The 18,987-nt window shown below is 37.1% G+C and overlaps 2 protein-coding genes across 4 annotated transcripts; one reads left to right on the plus strand and one right to left on the minus strand.

Annotated features, from left to right (window-relative positions):
- Nucleotides 1–284: 284 nt before the first annotated feature.
- On the minus strand, nt 285–4,519 carry ddias (DNA damage-induced apoptosis suppressor). 3 transcript variants are annotated; one of them, XM_058757295.1, is made up of 5 exons: nt 4,390–4,519; nt 3,679–3,859; nt 2,678–2,839; nt 2,485–2,590; nt 285–2,393 (listed from the first exon to the last, which is right to left on the minus strand). In XM_058757295.1, exons 2-5 carry the CDS (start codon nt 3,789–3,791, stop codon nt 714–716), a joined length of 2,061 nt encoding a protein of 686 aa, XP_058613278.1. In that variant the 5' UTR covers nt 3,792–3,859; nt 4,390–4,519; the 3' UTR covers nt 285–713. The 3 variants fall into 3 exon arrangements, with proteins under 3 accessions (XP_058613278.1, XP_058613277.1, XP_058613279.1); XM_058757296.1 differs by lacking the exon at nt 4,390–4,519 and having other exon boundaries at nt 1,930–2,250; nt 2,327–2,393; nt 3,679–4,074; XM_058757294.1 differs by lacking the exon at nt 4,390–4,519 and having other exon boundaries at nt 3,679–4,072.
- Nucleotides 4,520–4,749: 230 nt separating this feature from the next.
- polq (polymerase (DNA directed), theta) lies at nt 4,750–18,981 on the plus strand. The gene is made up of 32 exons (XM_058757292.1): nt 4,750–5,154; nt 5,504–5,609; nt 5,708–6,344; nt 6,796–6,978; nt 7,163–7,293; nt 7,750–7,906; nt 8,003–8,111; nt 8,203–8,416; nt 8,535–8,676; nt 8,759–8,905; nt 9,223–9,435; nt 10,716–10,858; nt 10,947–11,145; nt 11,230–11,372; nt 11,469–11,662; nt 11,749–11,873; nt 11,973–12,216; nt 12,631–15,206; nt 15,321–15,458; nt 15,554–15,741; nt 15,846–16,086; nt 16,378–16,571; nt 16,680–16,808; nt 16,893–17,067; nt 17,156–17,270; nt 17,367–17,485; nt 17,613–17,797; nt 17,972–18,083; nt 18,164–18,288; nt 18,364–18,505; nt 18,582–18,685; nt 18,777–18,981. Exons 1-32 carry the CDS (start codon nt 5,093–5,095, stop codon nt 18,888–18,890), a joined length of 7,806 nt encoding a protein of 2,601 aa, XP_058613275.1. The 5' UTR covers nt 4,750–5,092; the 3' UTR covers nt 18,891–18,981.
- The last annotated feature ends 6 nt before the right edge of the window (nt 18,982–18,987 follow it).

Raw genomic sequence — 18,987 nt, forward strand, 5'->3', positions numbered from 1 at the left:
TTGATTGGGCGATGAAGACTTTGCGCTCGATGTCATTGGTCAAAACAGAACTATTACTTTCAAGAGGAGCCTATCAGAATTAAATAATTCAATAAATCAACAAAAATCACAACAGAGAGTACAATGTCGTCATCACCTTGAAACTGAGATAAACACTGTAGGATAATTTGCATAGAAGAGAGGTTCAGCGGGTTCAAAACAATATAGAGTATTATTTTTTTCAGTAAGAACAGACGTATTGAAATAGGTTTACCTATCACTACCTGTATAGCATTTTAATCGTCTATTTTGAATACATCAAGGTTGCTGAACTACACAACGACGACTCTGGTCGGCGGGCTGATTACATAACACGGAAATTTCGTATCTTTCCAATCCAGGGTTTTTATGGGTAAATTTTGGTTTACATGGTGGACGTGATGCTGAGCAAAATGGACACGATTTTATTGGACAAACGTGTTTTTCTCACCCTTTCCAAGTCAAAACTTTTATAATTAAACATGTTGAGTCGGTTTAATTATGATTATATAATATAAATCCATACTAATATACAGTTTTGGGTATGTATTCATTATAATAATAAAAACTGTAATTTTTCATTGATAAATCATTCAAACAGCAGTTTATTAACAATTACACTTACAAAACTGTTTATTTACAATTACAATTATTAAATAGAACAAATATTGTAATTCATCTCACTTAATTTTAATTCAAAATGAATTTTCAAAAAGATCTTTGGACCACTCATTTACAGACAAATTACAACTTGCATCCTGCATGTCACACTGGCTTGAGAAACTCTCAGTAGACCCAACAATTGGCAACTGGTCCACCTTTTGTCTTTTATCACTTAACCTCAGATCTATGATCTTGCTTTTAAATTCACATTTAATTTTTCCGGAGCACAGTGAGTCTACACGTTTTTGGCTTCGTCTGGACTTCTGTCCACATGAGTTGTTATAATAAGAAACTGGGGTGGATTGCAAACATGGTGAAAAAAGCAGAGAACCTGAACCTCCAGGCTCTGATGTGTTGACATTTCTTGGTTCATTGACTTTAGAAATCTCTGTCACATCCGAAAGGTTCATGTCCATACTGCTCTGACCAGAAGCAAACAAATCTACAGAGCAATTGTACTTCTCCTCATGGTCATCAAACACAATACGTTCCTGCCTGACTTTGCAATTTACAGAATGGACCTCACTTTGTGCACAGTGCCTGATATATTTGCCCTTTTCATGGTTTACTGAACAAAAAGCCATGGAGGGTCTGCTCCTAGTTAATTTTTTTCTTTTTAAAGTGAGTTCTTTTTTGATCGAAAAAGACAACCTGTTGTTTGTAGAGCGATTAAATGCACATGTAATGTCAGGACTAAAAGCAATCATCTTTTTTGAAGAATTGGTAGTGCACAAAAGAGTGGGAGGCTTATGGATCTCAGCGTTGTTCATATTAGTTTCAAGATTTTCTTGATAGTCATTTTCAGTGTTCTCTTTCCAACTTATGTTGTTCAAACTGCACATTGGTGAGGACAATTTTTCGCTCCAAAGAGTCATTGGTATAGTTTTTGAGATGCTTGCTGAATTTTCAGTCACTTGAATCAGTTGATCACTTTTCCCTGAACTGCGCTCCTTTGTGTCAATTATCTCTGATATCTGAGGCTCCACGCTGACAAAATCCTGTAAGCTTTCGGATAAAGGTGCGTCCTCTAAATCAAGACTGTAAAGTGACTTGTGTAAAGGTGCATCATATTCTTCCCTGGTTTTAGCTCTTACAAGGCGTTCAGATTTAGTTATTTCAGTATTATTTCCACAGTACAAGGTGCTAAGTGGACTTATTGTGTCACATGCAGTAGAACTGTTAAAATGCACTGATGATTCAAACATGTCACAGCTTGAGGAAAAAGATTTCGTGTGACTGTCCTGTGTTTCATTCTTCAGTTCATCGTGTATACAATTAGCATGCTTCAATTGACTGGTGTTGCTTTGGGAAGTGCATTTACATGTTCTTGTCTCTTCATTCTTTGGTGAAAGAATATTATGATCACAGTCTCTGGACTGCTGTAACACATCGTTACTTAATTCTTCCGGGGGGAAACGTAACCCAGGTGATTGCCATGCGCTTGAGAGTGTGAATCCTTCATTGCTGGGTTGAGAGTCCAACTTTGCACATGATGGAGGAGTATAATCAAAACTGCAGAGTTCATTTCTTTGAGAACTTTGTGAGTCTTTCTGTTGTGATGGACAGATACTGTTGGCAGAGTGAGAATTTGCTCGCAGGAGGTTTTTAAAATAACCAATTACAGTACATCCCATCAAAGACTCACATGGAGAAATGATCTGGCAGGCCACTAACTGTCCAGACAGCGAAGAACTGGCAACATTATGAGGGACCTGTTAGGAAAGAACAAGAATTGAGCAAAATTAATAAAAGTAGGATAATCTTGATGCTCCACCCCAAATTAAATGAAGACATGCTCCATACCTTCAATCCAAAAATGACACATCTTCCTATAAAGCAGTCTTCCACAGCTTTGACAAGCAGCTGTTGAACAGTATGTGTGCCTTCAGTTTTCTCCAAATCAATACATCTGGAAACATCACACTTTATATTAGCAATGAATCAACAAAAATGTTTATTCAAGATGTTAAAAATTTGAAAAAGCTTTAAAACATACCTTTGAAGGCCTCCAGCAGTAATGCCAAAGAAGGGATTTAAACAGCCCCCAAATACTGTCACACCAAATATATCTAGGTTTCTGGACACTTTAAATGACAGCCTGTATCTGTAGTCAACGTTTTGTAAGTCACAAGTGAATCCACATCTTCCACATATAGCCCTAAAGATAATTATTCAGTAGTTATTCATGATGTACAGACACTTTTTAATTTAACACACACACACACACACACATATACACATGTTTGTTTTTGTGAAAAGTGGGGAGATCCCATAGGCGTAATGGTTTTTATATTGTACAAACTGTATGTGCTATTGCCCTACACCAACCCTACCCCTTACAGGAAACTTTCTGCTATTTCAGATTTTCAATACACTCCATTCTGTGTGATTTATAAGCGTTTTGAAAAGTGGGGACATGGGGTAATGTCCTGAAACGTCACCTTCTCCTTGTAATACCTATGTCATACCCTTGTCATTATACAAATTTATGTCCTCATTTGTCACAAAAATGCAAATTTTGTTATAGCATCAGTAATTATACATAATGATACATTCACCAAATACATTTAAAGTACATTCAAAATCATTTGTAATAATAAAAAAAAAAATGGTCCCCATTTATATTAGGAGGCCTTAACTACTATGCACTTACATTTAAATTAATCATTTGATAAAATGCACTTATTCCGTACATACATGTTTTTACATTGTACTTATATTTGTAAAAATACCTATATGTACTTACATCTGTAATTAATTTCTGTAATTACATTTATAATTACATTGTTGACCCATCCCTTACACCTTAAACCTACCCATACCACCAAAGCTGTCCCTAACCTTACCCATATCCCACCTCAATAGCAGCAAAAGTGTTTTGCAATACAATATGAACACAATAAGTACATTGTACTTATTTTTGATGTAAGTACATAGTAGTTAAGGCCATCTAATATAAAGTGTAGCCAAAAAAATTAACTAAATTTTACCACGTACCTTTTGCTTTCCTGAATTAATCTGGATAGACAGCCTTTGCAGCATGGATACACAAAACACGAGTCTTGCAGAGAAAGTATTGTGCAGCTCACCAGAGCCCGTTTGTTGCTCATGAATGCTTAAAATACTGGCAAGGTTTACAAACAACGACCATAATACCATTATTCTCTACGAGGAAATACTAAAAAAAAGAAAGAAGAAAAAAAAAAAGAGGACTCAAATTTCAAATTACTTTTTAAATATTTTAAAACTGCAATCTATTAAAGACATACAACAGTAAAGAAAATGATCTAATGAAAAAAGACCAGAAACAAAAAATTGAGCTACAAAATTTGAGTTTCAAAACAAGCACGATTCTCTTCCTCGTTGGTTTCTCCCTCAATTCTCAGGGAGCACAGCTCCATCTACCGTACAATATTAGAACTTATATGCGGTTCTGTGTAGTTTTAAACCAAAGATAAATTACGATCAATTTCAAACCTTAGAATTGTATTAGAATTTCAGGTTTAAATGAATTAAAGAAATGTATTCTGGGTCCTTTGTGGTCACGTTGATGTAATGTCTTTACCCTGAGCATTGTTCATACTGCAGATGTCAGTGTTGCGTTTTTTTTTTTTTTACAGTCTATGGTTGCGAGCTGCGAGATAAATGAGTGAGTCGAGTATTGGCCGTAGCGGGGATTTTAATTCATCCAAATGAATCGAATCTTACCTCGGATGCTATATGCTCGTGCTATTGTAACTCTTTAAGACGGCAAAACAGTCATTTAAACAGGAGACGTTCAGTGAACGAAAAATATGAATCATGGGAGTGATGAGAACGAATCGTTCAGTTAAAAGACTCGTTCAAAATATGATTTATTAAAACACACCACTAAAACAAGAAATATTATTACCACTGTTTATATAAAGGCGTGTCAACTGGCAGTTTTTATATGATTTAGATTTTTTTTTAAGCTAAAAGAATACGAAATGGTATGCAGTCACTGGAGGAACCTCGACTCTGTAGACTTGTTTCCTCGGGACAATTGTGTGCGCAAACACCGCGGGCTCTTTGATTTGGTTGTTTTTTGTTTTGTTTTGATTTCTTAGAATTGTCATTAAATATGAATTTACACAAACAAATTTTATACAGCCGACAGGACCAATGAAATATCACTTATTCAAAGACTTTACGGTGGTTTTATGTAAATAGCTTTATTCTGAAAATAATAAATGCTAACGTTAGCTCAACTGGCTGAAATGATAAGAGAAATACCGGTAATACCAGTCTTTTAATTCATTAATATGCGATTGTTTATGTAGAGCGACGGGAGGTACCTTAACAAAATATTTTATTTTACTATTTATATTTTTACTCAACCAAAGAATTGAATTTAAAGACATTACCAGTAGTCATTTAATTTCTAAATGTGATGACTACTTCAACGACAAGAAAGATTTATTTGGGACAGCATCGGATTGTAAAGACAAAGGGGTAAGATTTGTTGGAAATCTGAAACTGTGTTGTGCTTGTATTGAGTGTGTATGTTTCCATGGTTTTGTTTACAAACTTGGTTGACATGGAGCTTTTAATGGGTCTCTGTTTAATCTTAACGCCTAGAACTTTGTTTAATGTACACAAATAAGTAAGCAAGACTTTAAATGAGTTCTCACTGAAAACAATAGCGTTTAAATCACAGAGCTTTTTAATGTTGAGGCTATAATTAATATATTTTTCTCAGGGTGAGCTTGTTTTAACAGCATGTTTTTGCATTTGTTTGTTTTATGTCAGATGAGAAATGTAAATATTGTTGTCACTAACTGGTAGTTTTTTATTTGTGTAGCCTAGTTCATGCAGATGAGAAACCACATGGACAATCAAGTCACCTGCATCAAGCATGCTCTTCTGCAACAGATATATCTGAGAACAGAAGATGTAATGAGCCAAAAGTATGTTGTTGTTTTTTTTTATAACTTAGTTTATATAATATTATGACACTGATAAGCTTTGTTACACTAAGTGCAAAATTCACATTTTCTATTTAAAGCAAAACCAGAATAAGCAATGGATGCCAGGAGACTCCACTCTAGCGATGGATGTGGAAATTTTACAAGCTATTGACGAACTGGGTCCAGAAGTCTTGAAATTCAAAAAAGATAAAAACATTCAACAAACTGAATCACTTAAGAAAAACTCTGACTTTCCACAAAATATTTGTGAGCAACAAGTGCAAAATGCAGAGAACATCAACCCTTCAAGTCCAGGCTCAGCGTGGTCACCATCAGAGCGCAAAAGAACCAGAACACAAGGCAAAAAAGACAGCGACTGGAAGGATTTGGCCCAAAAGCTTTTGTTTAGTGAAACCAAAAAGACTGAAGCAGGAGGACGTGGCCGTGAGATGAAATGTGACAAGGAATATTCTTCACCTCAAAAGATTATCAACTCCATGAAAAAAACACTTAAAGTAGCAAACAGCAAACAAAAGTTAAAGTTCAGAAGAGATACCAGTCTCAGTACCTCCAAGGATTACATACTGTTCAGTCCGACACATATGGCTGCTGCTAAAGAGCGATCCATGTTGCAGCAGCAGAAGAGATCAATGAAAAACCTTTCAGTCTCTGTGCTGACCCCTCCTCCTGGACTCGATCTCAGTGTCCTCGGTGACGCTACACTACCAGATGCAGGTAGATCTTCCACTGTTGCATTTAAAGAAGTAACTTAAATTTTCACTAATAGGAAGAATTGTCTAATTTCATCATTCATGCTATTTATTCAGGTATTACTTCCATCTTTAATGTTATATGATCTTTCAGAAGCCATTCTAATATGCTGATTTGCTGATCAAGAAACATTTCTTATTGTCAATGTTAAAAACAGTTGTGTTGCGTAATAATTTAGTGGAAACTGTGATACTTTTTTCAGGATTCTTTGAGAACAGAAAGTTCAAAAGAACGGCATTTATTTAGAACGAATCTTTTGTAACATAAATGTCTTTACTGTCAAGTTTCAGCAATTTAATTTCTTTAAAACAACTTTCTGACTCCAAACTTTTTTAACTTTTTGAAAACAACAATAACAAAAAATGCTGTTATGTGAAATATTAATTCAGTTTTTGCTGTTTATTATACCAAACAGCACAAAGCATCCACATGGGACGTCCAGCCGATCAGTCAGACAAGCTTTTGCTCTCTAGTTGGGGTCTCCCTAAGCCTGTTCTGGAGAAGTACCAGAGTCTCGGTGTTCAGAGGATGTTTGAGTGGCAGGCTGAGTGTCTGACCTTGGGCAAAGTGTTAGAGGGACAGAACCTGGTATATTCTGGTAAATAGCTTGTTCTTGTTGACTGCAAATGTTTTGTTTGTACTTAGTCTTGTTTTCCTGAGAAACAGCACCTTATCACATACTAAATATTTAACTTATAACTACTTGTGATTACGTGATACTTTTCTAGAATATGTAGTTATCTCTTTTTATTTATTTATTAATTTATTTTGTCTTTTTTAAGCTCCAACCAGTGCAGGAAAAACTTTGGTTTCTGAGCTGTTAATCCTGAAGAGAGTTTTGGAAACAAGACAAAAGGCCATGTTCATTCTTCCTTTTGTGTCTGTGGCTCGTGAGAAGATGTTTTATCTACAGGTTGGTTCCCATTTGATGAGTGCATATCAAGGGGTGAGAACCAGAAGGACTTTAAGTGACATTTTTGGTGAAATGGAGATTTATATGTCAAATGAAAGCTCTTAATGAGCTCTTTCTACTGTCATGCATGAGTGTACAAATTTTTATTATGAACAATTGAAATCAGTACACAAAGTCAGATCAAACTATGGTAAAAATGTTTGTTTTGGCTCTCCTGTAAAGTTGGTGAAATGTCACTTACGCCTTTCTGGTTCTCACCCCTCGATATATAATTGTCAGTTATCTCAGCTGGCCCACTGATCATAGTTTGTATTATTCTTCTTCAGCTGTGAGTGCATAGTACAGTATCTACATATATCTTTGTTGAATTCTAAATTTAATATGTCTGTCAATATACATTTAAGAATTTTGTTGATGAGACTTTTTACTAATATTATGCTTGCCATTTTCACCCAGAATGTATTTCAGGAGGCAGGGGTCAGAGTGGAGGGGTATATGGGTAACACTTCAGCTGCTGGTGGGTTTTCAGCTCTGGATGTAGCTGTTTGCACAATAGAGAAAGCCAATGGACTCATCAACAGACTTATTGAAGAAGACAAATTGGATCTTCTTGGTAAAATAATGATTTTTTTTTTTTTTTTATAAAACCACCTAAGTTTTTTACTCTTGAAGGTACTCTTTTAAAACAAAATGTTCACCCAATTTGCAGGAATTGTTGTGGTTGATGAGCTGCACATGGTTGGGGACTCTGGTCGTGGATATCTGTTAGAACTTTTGCTGACTAAAATCCAATACATTGCCCAAAAAAACACATCAAGGTATGTGATAATGCAATGTTTAAGCCAGTAATTGTCCAGAAATGGTCCTAATAGCTTCTCTGGTGAAGGTTAACATTGTTTATATTTTTAGGGGTTCTGCTCAAAGTGCCTCTGCTGGTGTGCAGATTGTTGGTATGAGTGCCACACTGCCAAACTTGGACCTTCTTGCTCACTGGTTGAATGCTGAGCTGTATAATACTAACTATCGTCCTGTGCCACTGGTGGAGTGGGTCAAGATAGGCACAAATGTCTATGATGGATCTATGAACCTGGTCAGACAGTTCACCCCAGCTCTTCCCGTAAAGGTCAGAGCTTGACACATTTGTTGGCCTCTGAAAACTGAATAAAATTTTAGCAAATTTTGCCACAGAATGTACCTGCTAATGTTAACTATTACAAGATAAGATGTTCTTCTGTCTGTAGGGAGATGATGATCACATTGTCAGCCTCTGCTTTGAGACAGTGCAGGATGGCCACTCTGCACTGCTGTTCTGCCCTTCAAAGAACTGGTGTGAGAAACTAGCAGACAGCATTGGAAGAGAGTTTTACAATCTTCATCACAAAGGTTTACAGATACAGATGTATCGAGTTGTATGCTTTTTACTGTTCAGGTATGTGTTATGCTTTAACATTGTTTGCTTTTGTAGAAATGCAGTCAGGCTCTGGAGTGCAGAGTATATCTTTGAATCAGGAAGGTCTCCAGGATGTTGTAGCCCAGCTCAAGCGTACTCCTGCAAGCTTGGACCAGGTGCTTCAGCGAACGGTTCCCTGGGGAGTGGCCTTCCATCATGCAGGTACATGTGATTACATGATTGATTTTGGAGTAAATATAACATTTTAATCAGAGTTTTTAATAAGCTTTATGAACACTTTTTCAGTTTTTGAACTATTTTAAAATGTAAAAAAAAAAAAAAATTGATATAATAATTAAATAAATGATCCTAATGCTAGACAAAAATGTAATTAAGTATATAATTTAAATAATACAAAATGTAAAAAAATAAAATAAAAAATGTAAACGATAAAAACATTCAAAAGTACAAATTTTTGTCATTTTAAAAAGATGAGGACATCCCAAATCCATTGTGTTTCCTTGTAATCCTTGTTTTAGGTCTGACGTTTGATGAGAGGGATATTCTAGAAGGTGCTTTTCGTCAAGGATACATTAGAGTGCTAGCTGCCACCTCCACCTTGTCGTCTGGTGTAAATCTGCCCGCCCGACGTGTGATTATCAGAACCCCTGTTTTTAATGGTCATTTGTTGGACATTCTAACCTATAAGCAGATGGTGGGACGAGCAGGCCGTAAAGGGGTGGACATCATGGGTGAGTGCTACAGGTTTTCAGTCTCATAACTACATTTTTGTTATATATTATTGTTATATAATGTACACTACTGATTAAAAAATCAGGGACAAATGAAATTGATCAAAAGTAACAGTTTTACATTGTTACAAAAAATGTATTTAAAATAGTGCTGTCAAACTATTAATTGTGATTAATTGCATCCAAAATAAAATTGTTTGTTTACATAATATATGTGTATACTGTATATATTTATTATGTGTATTTAAAAATACACACTCATACAATATAAATTAATTGTAAATATTTACATGTATATATTTATATTTATACAATTTATATTATATATAAATATATTTAATATACAATAACATATTTTTCTTAATTAATTATGCGGTTTTTGGGGTCTTTTTGACCCGCAAATGACGTTTGCTGAATTAAAAAAAAAAATTATCTTTGTCCAAATGGCATGAGACTTTGTACGGTGGTCAACACTTTCTAGATCTACAAATAAAAAAAAAATGGAATGATTTCTTGATTTTATGTTAGTGTGAAAAAAATAAAAAAAAGTCTAGAGATCTCAGGCAACAAAATGTAATTTTGTAACAATATATATATATATTTTTAAAATCTAATTTTATTCTGTTTATTAATGGTTTTACTCCACATTTGTGTAGTTTTTGGAGGATTTATGATATTTCTTAAATTTATATAAATAAATTAAAAGATATTTATTATATAGGTTTTTATACAAAAAACAGCTTTTTATGTAAAATTCACTTTATAAAGACCCACATTTCTAACTTTCATTCATGGGGATAACATGGATCATTTGACATGGTTTAGTGTAAAATTTCTGCCCATCTTTTTGGAAATTGCAGTTTCAAAAGTAAAAAATGATCATTTTTACCAGTAGATGGCTGCAGAGCTCCACTATTTGCTATTTGACCAACTGAAAGAGATCTTTTCAAGTTTTTTTTTTTTTTCAGTTGGATTCATATCTACATATTATGAAATCACAATTATAACAATAAAATTGCTTTTTGTCATTTTTAGAACTGAAAAAAAATCAGTTTTTCAATAATGTTACATTATAATTCAAATCAAACCTGAACACGATGTTACAAAGAGAAAAGTTGGAGTTTTTAGAGTTTATCATTTATTTCAATCATCTGTTTTTCATATCATTTTAAGTGTGTGTGCGTGCATGTGCATTGTCGATGTGTCAGTGTCACCAATTTATTTTTGTGGTGGTTTTGCATTTTGGATTAATAGTGATGTAATGATCTGTGTTTGCTCAGGTGAGAGTGTGTTGGTCTGTAAAGAAGCTGAACGTGCAAAGGGCATGAGCCTCATCCAGGGCTCGCTCAAGCCTATCAGCAGCTGCCTGGTGAAGCGAGAGGTTGAGGGCGTCACTACCAGCATGCTCAGGGCCATCCTCGAGGTGTGAATGTCTTTCTCCTTATAGTATGTTATATGATACTGTATTGGTTGAGTATGTACAGGATTTAATTTCATTATTTTGACTGAAGATCATCGTTGGAGGAGTCGCCAGCTCACCACAGGATGTGAGGATGTATGCTTCCTGCACTCTTCTCGCAGCCAGTATTGCAGCCGAACAGCCACATGAGGAAGAAGCTGAAACAGAAGCTCGAAACAAGGGGGCTATTGAAGCCTGCATAGAGTGGCTGATGGACAATGAGTTTATACATATACAAAAGGAGGGAGATGGTAATTTATCAAAAAAAAACATTTTTTTTGTGGTTTGTGATAAATGTTGACATTTTGATAATTTGATAATCGTCTGTCTCACAGTGGAGAGGTACTGCCCAACGCATCTGGGTTCTGCGACTCTGTCCTCATCTTTATCACCCCCAGAAGCCTTGGGGATTTTTGCAGATCTCCAGAGAGCAATGAAAGGATTTGTGTTGGAAAATGATCTCCATATCCTCTATCAGGTATACAAAACAAGTCAGTTTATCATTTGTTGCACAAATTTGTTCTTTTTATTAAAAATATGGGTTATTAATAAAATTGTGTTATGCATTTTTAAGATAACACCTGTGTATGTGGACTGGACTACAATCGACTGGTACCAGTTCTTCTGTCTGTGGGAGCAACTACCGTCTGCAATGAAACGGGTGGCTGAGATGGTAGGCATTCAAGAAGGTTTCCTGGCCCGCTCCGTTGGTGGTAAATTAATTGCTAAAACGGAAAAGCAACGCAGACAGATGGCCATTCACAAACGGTACTATGTATTTTCTGAATATAGAGTGCTTCAATTAATGTTTACAGTTAGGTAGCAGTATGTTAATATGAATTTTTTTTGTGCAGTTTTTTCACAACGTTAGTTCTCCATGACCTGGTAAGCGAAGAACCACTTGGAGCTGTCGCAAAGAAGTATGGCTGTAGCCGAGGACAGCTTCAGTCACTTCAGCAGTCTGCCTCAACATATGCAGGTACATTGACATCTCTGTGAGGATGTAGGCATGGGCTGGCTTACTTGTCAATATGAAATAAACAATGCCAGAGTTAAAAATTTGGCAAATTTTTTTCAGGCATGGTTACAGTCTTCTGTAATCGACTTGGATGGCACAACCTAGAGCTGCTTCTGTCCCAGTTCCAGAGTCGTCTGAGTTTTGGAGTCCAGAGGGAATTGTGTGATCTGGTGCGTATTTCTTTACTAAACGCCCAGAGAGCACGTACACTCTACAGCTCTGGGTTTGTCACAGTGGCAGAGGTGGCCAGAGCTGATGTTACGGAGTTGGAGAAGGCCCTCAGGAAAGCTATCCCTTTCAAAAGGTAATGAAACCAGGAGATATATCAGCCTAAAAGGTTTATTTGATGTTATTCTTATGTTTGATAAGTATTTTATTTACTGAAGAATGTGGTCATTTTAGAGATGTGTATCAGTTATTGGCTGATATTACATAGTTTTAAAATGATTGATTTTGGTTTATTTATTTATTTTAAATCACACTTGCTGTTGTTGAACAGTTACTTTAAGTTAATACATTACAATGTTGTGATGCATAAATTCACTTGTAGCATTTAAAATGACTGATTTTTAGTGTTTTATTTTTAATTTAGTTGGGCATTAATTTAGTTTGTGTTATGGTTACCATCCATAACGGTTTATTGTAATGGATGTAATTTGAATATTGGTTCATCCATAGATTATTTGAAGTCATACTGCGATAATTTGAATCTCTGCAGCTCCAGGCAGGCGGTGGATGAAAGCGAAGTAGAGGCTCAAGAACGTAAGAGCATGCGCTGCATCTGGGTCAGCGGGAAAAAGGCCTTGACTGAAAGGGAGGCTGCTCATCAAATTGTGGCTGAGGCCCAGCTGCTCCTCCAGCAGGATTTGGCTCTTCTTGGGGTAGAATGGAACCCATCATCCCTCGCAACAAAGACCCAGCCAGATTCCCATTCACCCGAGGAATCAGCCAACGAAAAACCTCTACAGTCTATGTCAAGGGGCCCAGATCATGAAGAGGGGCAAAATGTTACCACAAATGTGGACAAACAGAAGTTGTTGGTGGATAAAAATTCTGACAGTTGTTCCCATCCTCCTTTGAGGCCATTAGAGGTCACTACTATTTCAGAAAAGCCAATGGATATTGACTCAGGTGTATCATCTGCTGACTGTCAGCCTGCTAAGAAATGTGAACAGCAATCGGGTACATTGCATAAAGTTCTCAAATCAATAAATGCGAAAGACAAGGTCTGTCAAAATAACCAAACAACTGAGTCATCAGATTGCTCTTCAAAATCACTTCAAAAGAAATTAGGACACAATACCTGTATAAAAAGTTCCTGCAACTCTGGCAGTGACCATCATTGTGTAAGTCCAGTTTTGAAACGTAGAAGGATGAATGTTGTGGATGCTGATGCACAACCCACAGTCAGTGAATCAGAAACACCAGCTCTGATCTCAAAAGACCCTAAACTAATATCAAATGTTGAAGAGCTTTGGTTTAATAAACCTGAAACTGACTGTAGAATAGATAAAGATTCAATGAATCACCAGTCATCCATTGCTGGACTGAACCAAGTCATTGAGTCAAAAACTGGCTCATACGATCCACAAAAGGGTGAGGAAACCCCAGATGTCATTGCGACAAAGTGCACATCTAAAACGAAACATTTGACTCAAAATGAAAAGCTAGAAACGGGTACTGTCAGTTTCGGGAAAATCAGCAGCAGAGATGAAAATGAAACTGGCTTAAAGGTAAACACCAGAGTTAAATATGATTTAGTATGTTGTTCTGAGAAGCTTAGCTCTCCTGACTTGTACACAAATGGATTGGAAGAGTTCGGTGATAGTTTTCAACTTGATACACAGACTGAGAAAATGCTTCAAGGGGATGACTTTTTACATGGAAATGGTAATTTAAATATTCCCAAAGAAAATAACAATCATGTTGATTCAGAAAGTGAGATAAAAGCTGTCAACCAGTCATCTTTCCTGGAAAATGATAATCAAATGTCTAAAGACCGAAACAAAGACCCAGTTGAAGGTTTATCACCTCATCGGAATGGCCTGGCCACTCAATTCAAACCGAAATATAACATCTCGCTTACAGACAGCCAGTTGGAGAACATTTTAAATTACAGTAACCAGGTTACTGAAGAAGAATCAAGTGCTGATAAACCTGCTGAACAAAGGGAAAATCATGAGCCCTCTGATCATGTTACTGACAACAGCTTCAACCGGAGCAGCAGTTTTCTGTTTGACAGTCTCTATGACAACTCCATCTTGGATGCCATGGAGGAGGCAGCAATGGATCGAGACAACAAAGAAGAACAGGTGGTTGAAGCGCATGCTAATTCAAATGGCTCTTCTCCAGAACTCATTCCGGAGAGAAGAGATGCTGTGTCAACGGAGGATCAGGAAGCAATCCAATGGGGCGAATCATCTTTCAACCTTTCAGAATGGGGAGATTCACTACTTATTGGAGAACAGTACCTTGATAAAATGAACAACGCTATCAAGGCTGGTGATGGCCCAAGATTGTGTGCAGAGAAGCCCAGTTATACAGATGACATTGTGTCTGAACTACATGTATCACAAAGCAATGAGCCTCATTCAAGCGTTTCAGCTGAAAGACGTCAATTAAACAGTTCATCGTTTCACATCAGCCCAGGAATGCAGGACATTTTTGACAAATGGTCTGATCAGTTTTCAACCCTGTCTGAGATTCCAGGGCAGTCAAATTCAACTGTGGTGGAACCAAATGCTGCTGCTGCTGCTGTTGTTGTCGAAAAAGCTGCATCCCCAATAACAAACCATGGAATTGATCAAGGAGGTCCAAGAAACTCAAGAACAGAAGATTTCGTGGTAGTCCAGGCCAAACCAGTGACTCACAGTGACCTTGTTCCTCCCACGCCAGTTTCTGAACCAGTCACACCACGAGTTAAAATGACCACTTCAGCTATACAATCACCTCTTAATGTCACCAAGCACAGGTCTGAACTGGATCCAAATTCTAAATCCAGTTCCCAGAACGTTTATCAGTCTTGTTTGAGGACAAATGCAGCATCAGAGTTAAACATGTCTCTGGCTGATGAGGGCTTTATGAGGCTTTCTCAGTTTCAATCACTTCCTGCTTCAAACTCCTGCAGTCCAGAGACATTCTCCATAATTGATGTGGCAAGTGATAAAAGGCTTTTCCATACATTTATAAAGGAGTGGAAAACAAAGGACAGATTTTCTCTTGCTCTTGCCTGTGAGAAGATAGACAACACCTCAGTGCAAGCTGAGGCAGTTATAGGTGGAAAATTCAAAAAACGTAAGACTTCAGAAACAATTTGTTTCCTATATGTTTTAGTATCCCAATATACATATAATAAAATTTAATATCCATATATTATCCAGTTTATAAACTTGTGTAATCTGTTTGAAGCTACTACCCCAATGAGGAAAAGAAAAGATGACTTCCTTCTTAAGGGATATCAGGATCTTGTTGTCATTGGCATATCTGTATGCTGGGGAGCAAAAGATGCTTATTTTGTGTCTCTACAACAGGAGCTGTCAGACACAGGTAGGAAACATGTCATTGTGAATTTGTTGACCAACTTTAATGAGCTTGTTCCATTGAATGCCTCTAAACCTACTGCTATTCTTGTCTTTTGACAGATATAAGTGCCAGTTTAGCTCCACCACCTCTCGACGTGACTCTTGCAGTTGAGGAACGGCTGAAGCAAGTTCAATGCTGCTTGGAAAAAGAATCAAGTGTGACAGTCTCTTATGACTTCATTCATGTTTACAAGACACTGTTACTCACATGCGAGCTTGCTATGCGTGGCACATTTGAAGACCCAAAGGTTGGATAGAATAGTCAAATTAAAATAAAAAAGATCACCCTTTCTGTTCAGAGTTTGACGGGGATAGGATATCTAACTACATTCAATTTTTTGTCCTTCAATAGATTGCATGCTGGCTTCTGGATTCAAGCTCCAAAGAGCGCACTCTCCACAACATGGTATCCAGCTTTGCTACTGAGGATCTCCTGATGCTGGATGGAATTAGTCCTGGTCAGGGTGTGCAGAGTTTAGGGATCTATGGAGATACCAGTCAACCTGGACGCTACAGAGCTGCTGTTGAGTCTGTTCTGGTCTTCAGGGTCATGACGCAACTCAACTGTCTTCTTGAAAAGGATGGTTTCTTGGGTAGAAACATCATTTGAGCCTCTCGTTTTGTCTGTTCAGGGGTGTCCAGTCCTGCTACTGGAGGGCAAGTGTCCTGCAGAGTAGGAGCTCCAACCAGCCCCTACACACTTGGGGAAAAGTTTCTAGTAATTCTGAAGACCTTGATTAGCTGGTTGAGATGTTTTTAATTAGGATTTGAGATCAAATCTGCAGGATAGTGGCACTACAGGTGCAGGATTGAACAAACCTAGTCTATATTTAAGTTGTGATATAGATACTAATTATTTGATGTCTTGTTCTTTTCTTTGCTAGATGTATTCAAGAAAGTAGAGATGCCCACCCAGTACTGCCTGGCGTTGTTGGAGCTAAATGGAATTGGGTTTAGTGTTGCCGAATGTGAGGCTCAGAAACATGTGATGCAGGCCAAGCTAAGTGCTCTTGAATCCCAAGCTTATCAGCTAGCAGGACACAGCTTCTCACTGACCAGTCCAGAGGATGTAGCAGAGGTTATCATTATCTCCATTCAAAATAATAACGGCCTTATACATTTACCCACATAGAAATTCATTATCCTGTATGAAAAACTTTATAATCCTCCATCTCAACTTTTTCAGGTGTTGTTTCTTGAGTTGAAGCTGCCTCCCAATGGAGATTTAAATGCTCCAAAGAATAAGAAGACACTGGGCTACAGTAGGAGAGCAGGAGCCCGTATCAAACTTTCAAAACAGTTCAGCACAACGAAGGTACGTTTCACAGTGTCAGCTCTTTGCTGTCATTTAAACTTGTGGTATGTACATTCTAAATGCACTTTTTTCTGATTTCATCAGGATGTTTTAGAAAAGCTCAAGGCACTGCATCAGTTACCAGGTGTTATTCTTGAGTGGAGAAGGATCACAAATGCTTTGACAAAAGTGGTTTTCCCCTTGCAACGAGAGAAGAAGTGGCACGCACATCTGAAGATGGACAGAATACATCCAATCTCACAGTCGCACACTGCCACAGGTGTGGAGCATGAGGAAATACCCATTAAACTTTATATATGCATCTTCTTGTGACAGAATTTGAATGTTTGAATCTTTCTCTCACATAGGGCGTGTGAGCTTTACTGAACCAAACATTCAAAATGTCCCAAAAGATTTTGAAATTCAAATGCCAACACTTATAGAAGAAAGTCAACCATCACAGAATGGTGCAAGCAGGACGTGGTACTGTCTTGTATTGTTTCAGTGCTTTTCCCCTTTTTTATTCTTTATAGTAAAATACATATCATATATGTTTAAAATTATGTTTATTCATTTCAGGGGTAAACGATCAAAGATAACCCGGCAGTTGGCACCCCTTTTAAAGGTATCAGACGAATCACCAGAAAAAGGGATGCCATTTTCTGTCAGCATGAGGCATGCTTTTGTTCCTTTTTCAGGTATGAAACTTTATTATTGAGGGGTCTGGGTAAAGAGGGGATCATTTAAAGGGACTTCTGTTTGCTTATATAAACATTATTTATGCCACATTTACATGCTCTGTTTTAATCTTGTACATGTCTTTAGGAGGTCTGATTCTGGCTGCTGACTACTCACAGTTGGAGCTCCGCATTTTAGCTCATCTGTCCCAGGACAGGCGGCTCCTCCATGTGCTCAACAGTGGTACAGATGTGTTTAAAAGCATAGCAGCAGAGTGGAAAATGGTAGACCCTGCTTCAGTTGATGATAATATGAGGCAACAAGCCAAACAGGTTTGCTACATTAGAATATGTTTACATACGTTTTCATGTATAAGCATTCTAAAAGCAGCTTTTTTTAAATGTAAATGACTATACAGTAGTCATTAGCACATTAATATTATCACTTGCAACTGATGATTGAAATTGTATTTGTTGTCACTAAAATCTTAACATTTTTGTCAATAGATTTGTTATGGAATAATCTATGGCATGGGAGCAAAGTCTCTTGGAGAACAAATGGGCATCGAGGAGAATGATGCTGCTTGTTACATTGAGACATTTAAATCCAGATACACTGGTAATTTACAATTGGTGCCTGGTAAAAAGAAAAAAAGCGTGAAATAATGATAACAGTGTCATTTCTTATTTTTCTACAAGGCATACAGAACTTTCTGCGTGAAACTGTGCAAAAATGTGGGAAAAATGGTTATGTGCAGACATTACTTGGCAGGAAGCGTTTTTTGCCTGGAATAAAAGACACAAATGTGTACATAAAGTCCCATGTAAGTCTTCATGATCCCTCCATTAGAGTATACCTGGAGTGGTATAAGTGTTTAATTTCTGTCCTAATTTTTTAGGCAGAGCGACAGGCAGTAAACACAACTGTGCAGGGCTCTGCTGCTGACATTGTCAAATTAGCAACCATCAACATCCAGCGTAGATTGGAGGCAGCATTTCCTGGAGTTCCCACATCACATCAACACCCTCCAATCAGATCGAGTATGACCAACTTCATATTACAGCATCTTCACTATTAATTGTGAGATGTGAATTTAATATGTAATGTTTTGTTCAGGTGGCAGGCACAGAAATCAGTGTAGACCCTCTCGAGGAGGCTTTTTTATACTTCAGCTGCACGATGAACTCATCTATGAGGTTGCAGAGGAAGATGCTATTCAGGTAATTAAGACTAGTCTTTCTAATTATTGCATTTACCTTGGACTTTAAGAAAAGTTCAGTGGTGATAAGTCTAATATTATTGCTTTTACAGGTTGCACAGATTATGAAGCGAGAAATGGAGTGTGTTGTGAAATTGTATGTTAAACTCAGAGTAAAAGTCAAAGTGGGTTCAAGCTGGGGTAACCTTCAAGACCTGGACATTTAAAACAAATGTGTCCTTTAATGTAAATTACTGATCGAGATTATGAATTACTTGAACAGTTATGTACAGAATGTATTTTTTTTTATTTATGCAGTAAATG

The sequence above is a fragment of the Onychostoma macrolepis genome, chromosome 21, assembly GCF_012432095.1.
Source record: "Onychostoma macrolepis isolate SWU-2019 chromosome 21, ASM1243209v1, whole genome shotgun sequence".
Taxonomy (NCBI): domain Eukaryota; kingdom Metazoa; phylum Chordata; class Actinopteri; order Cypriniformes; family Cyprinidae; genus Onychostoma; species Onychostoma macrolepis.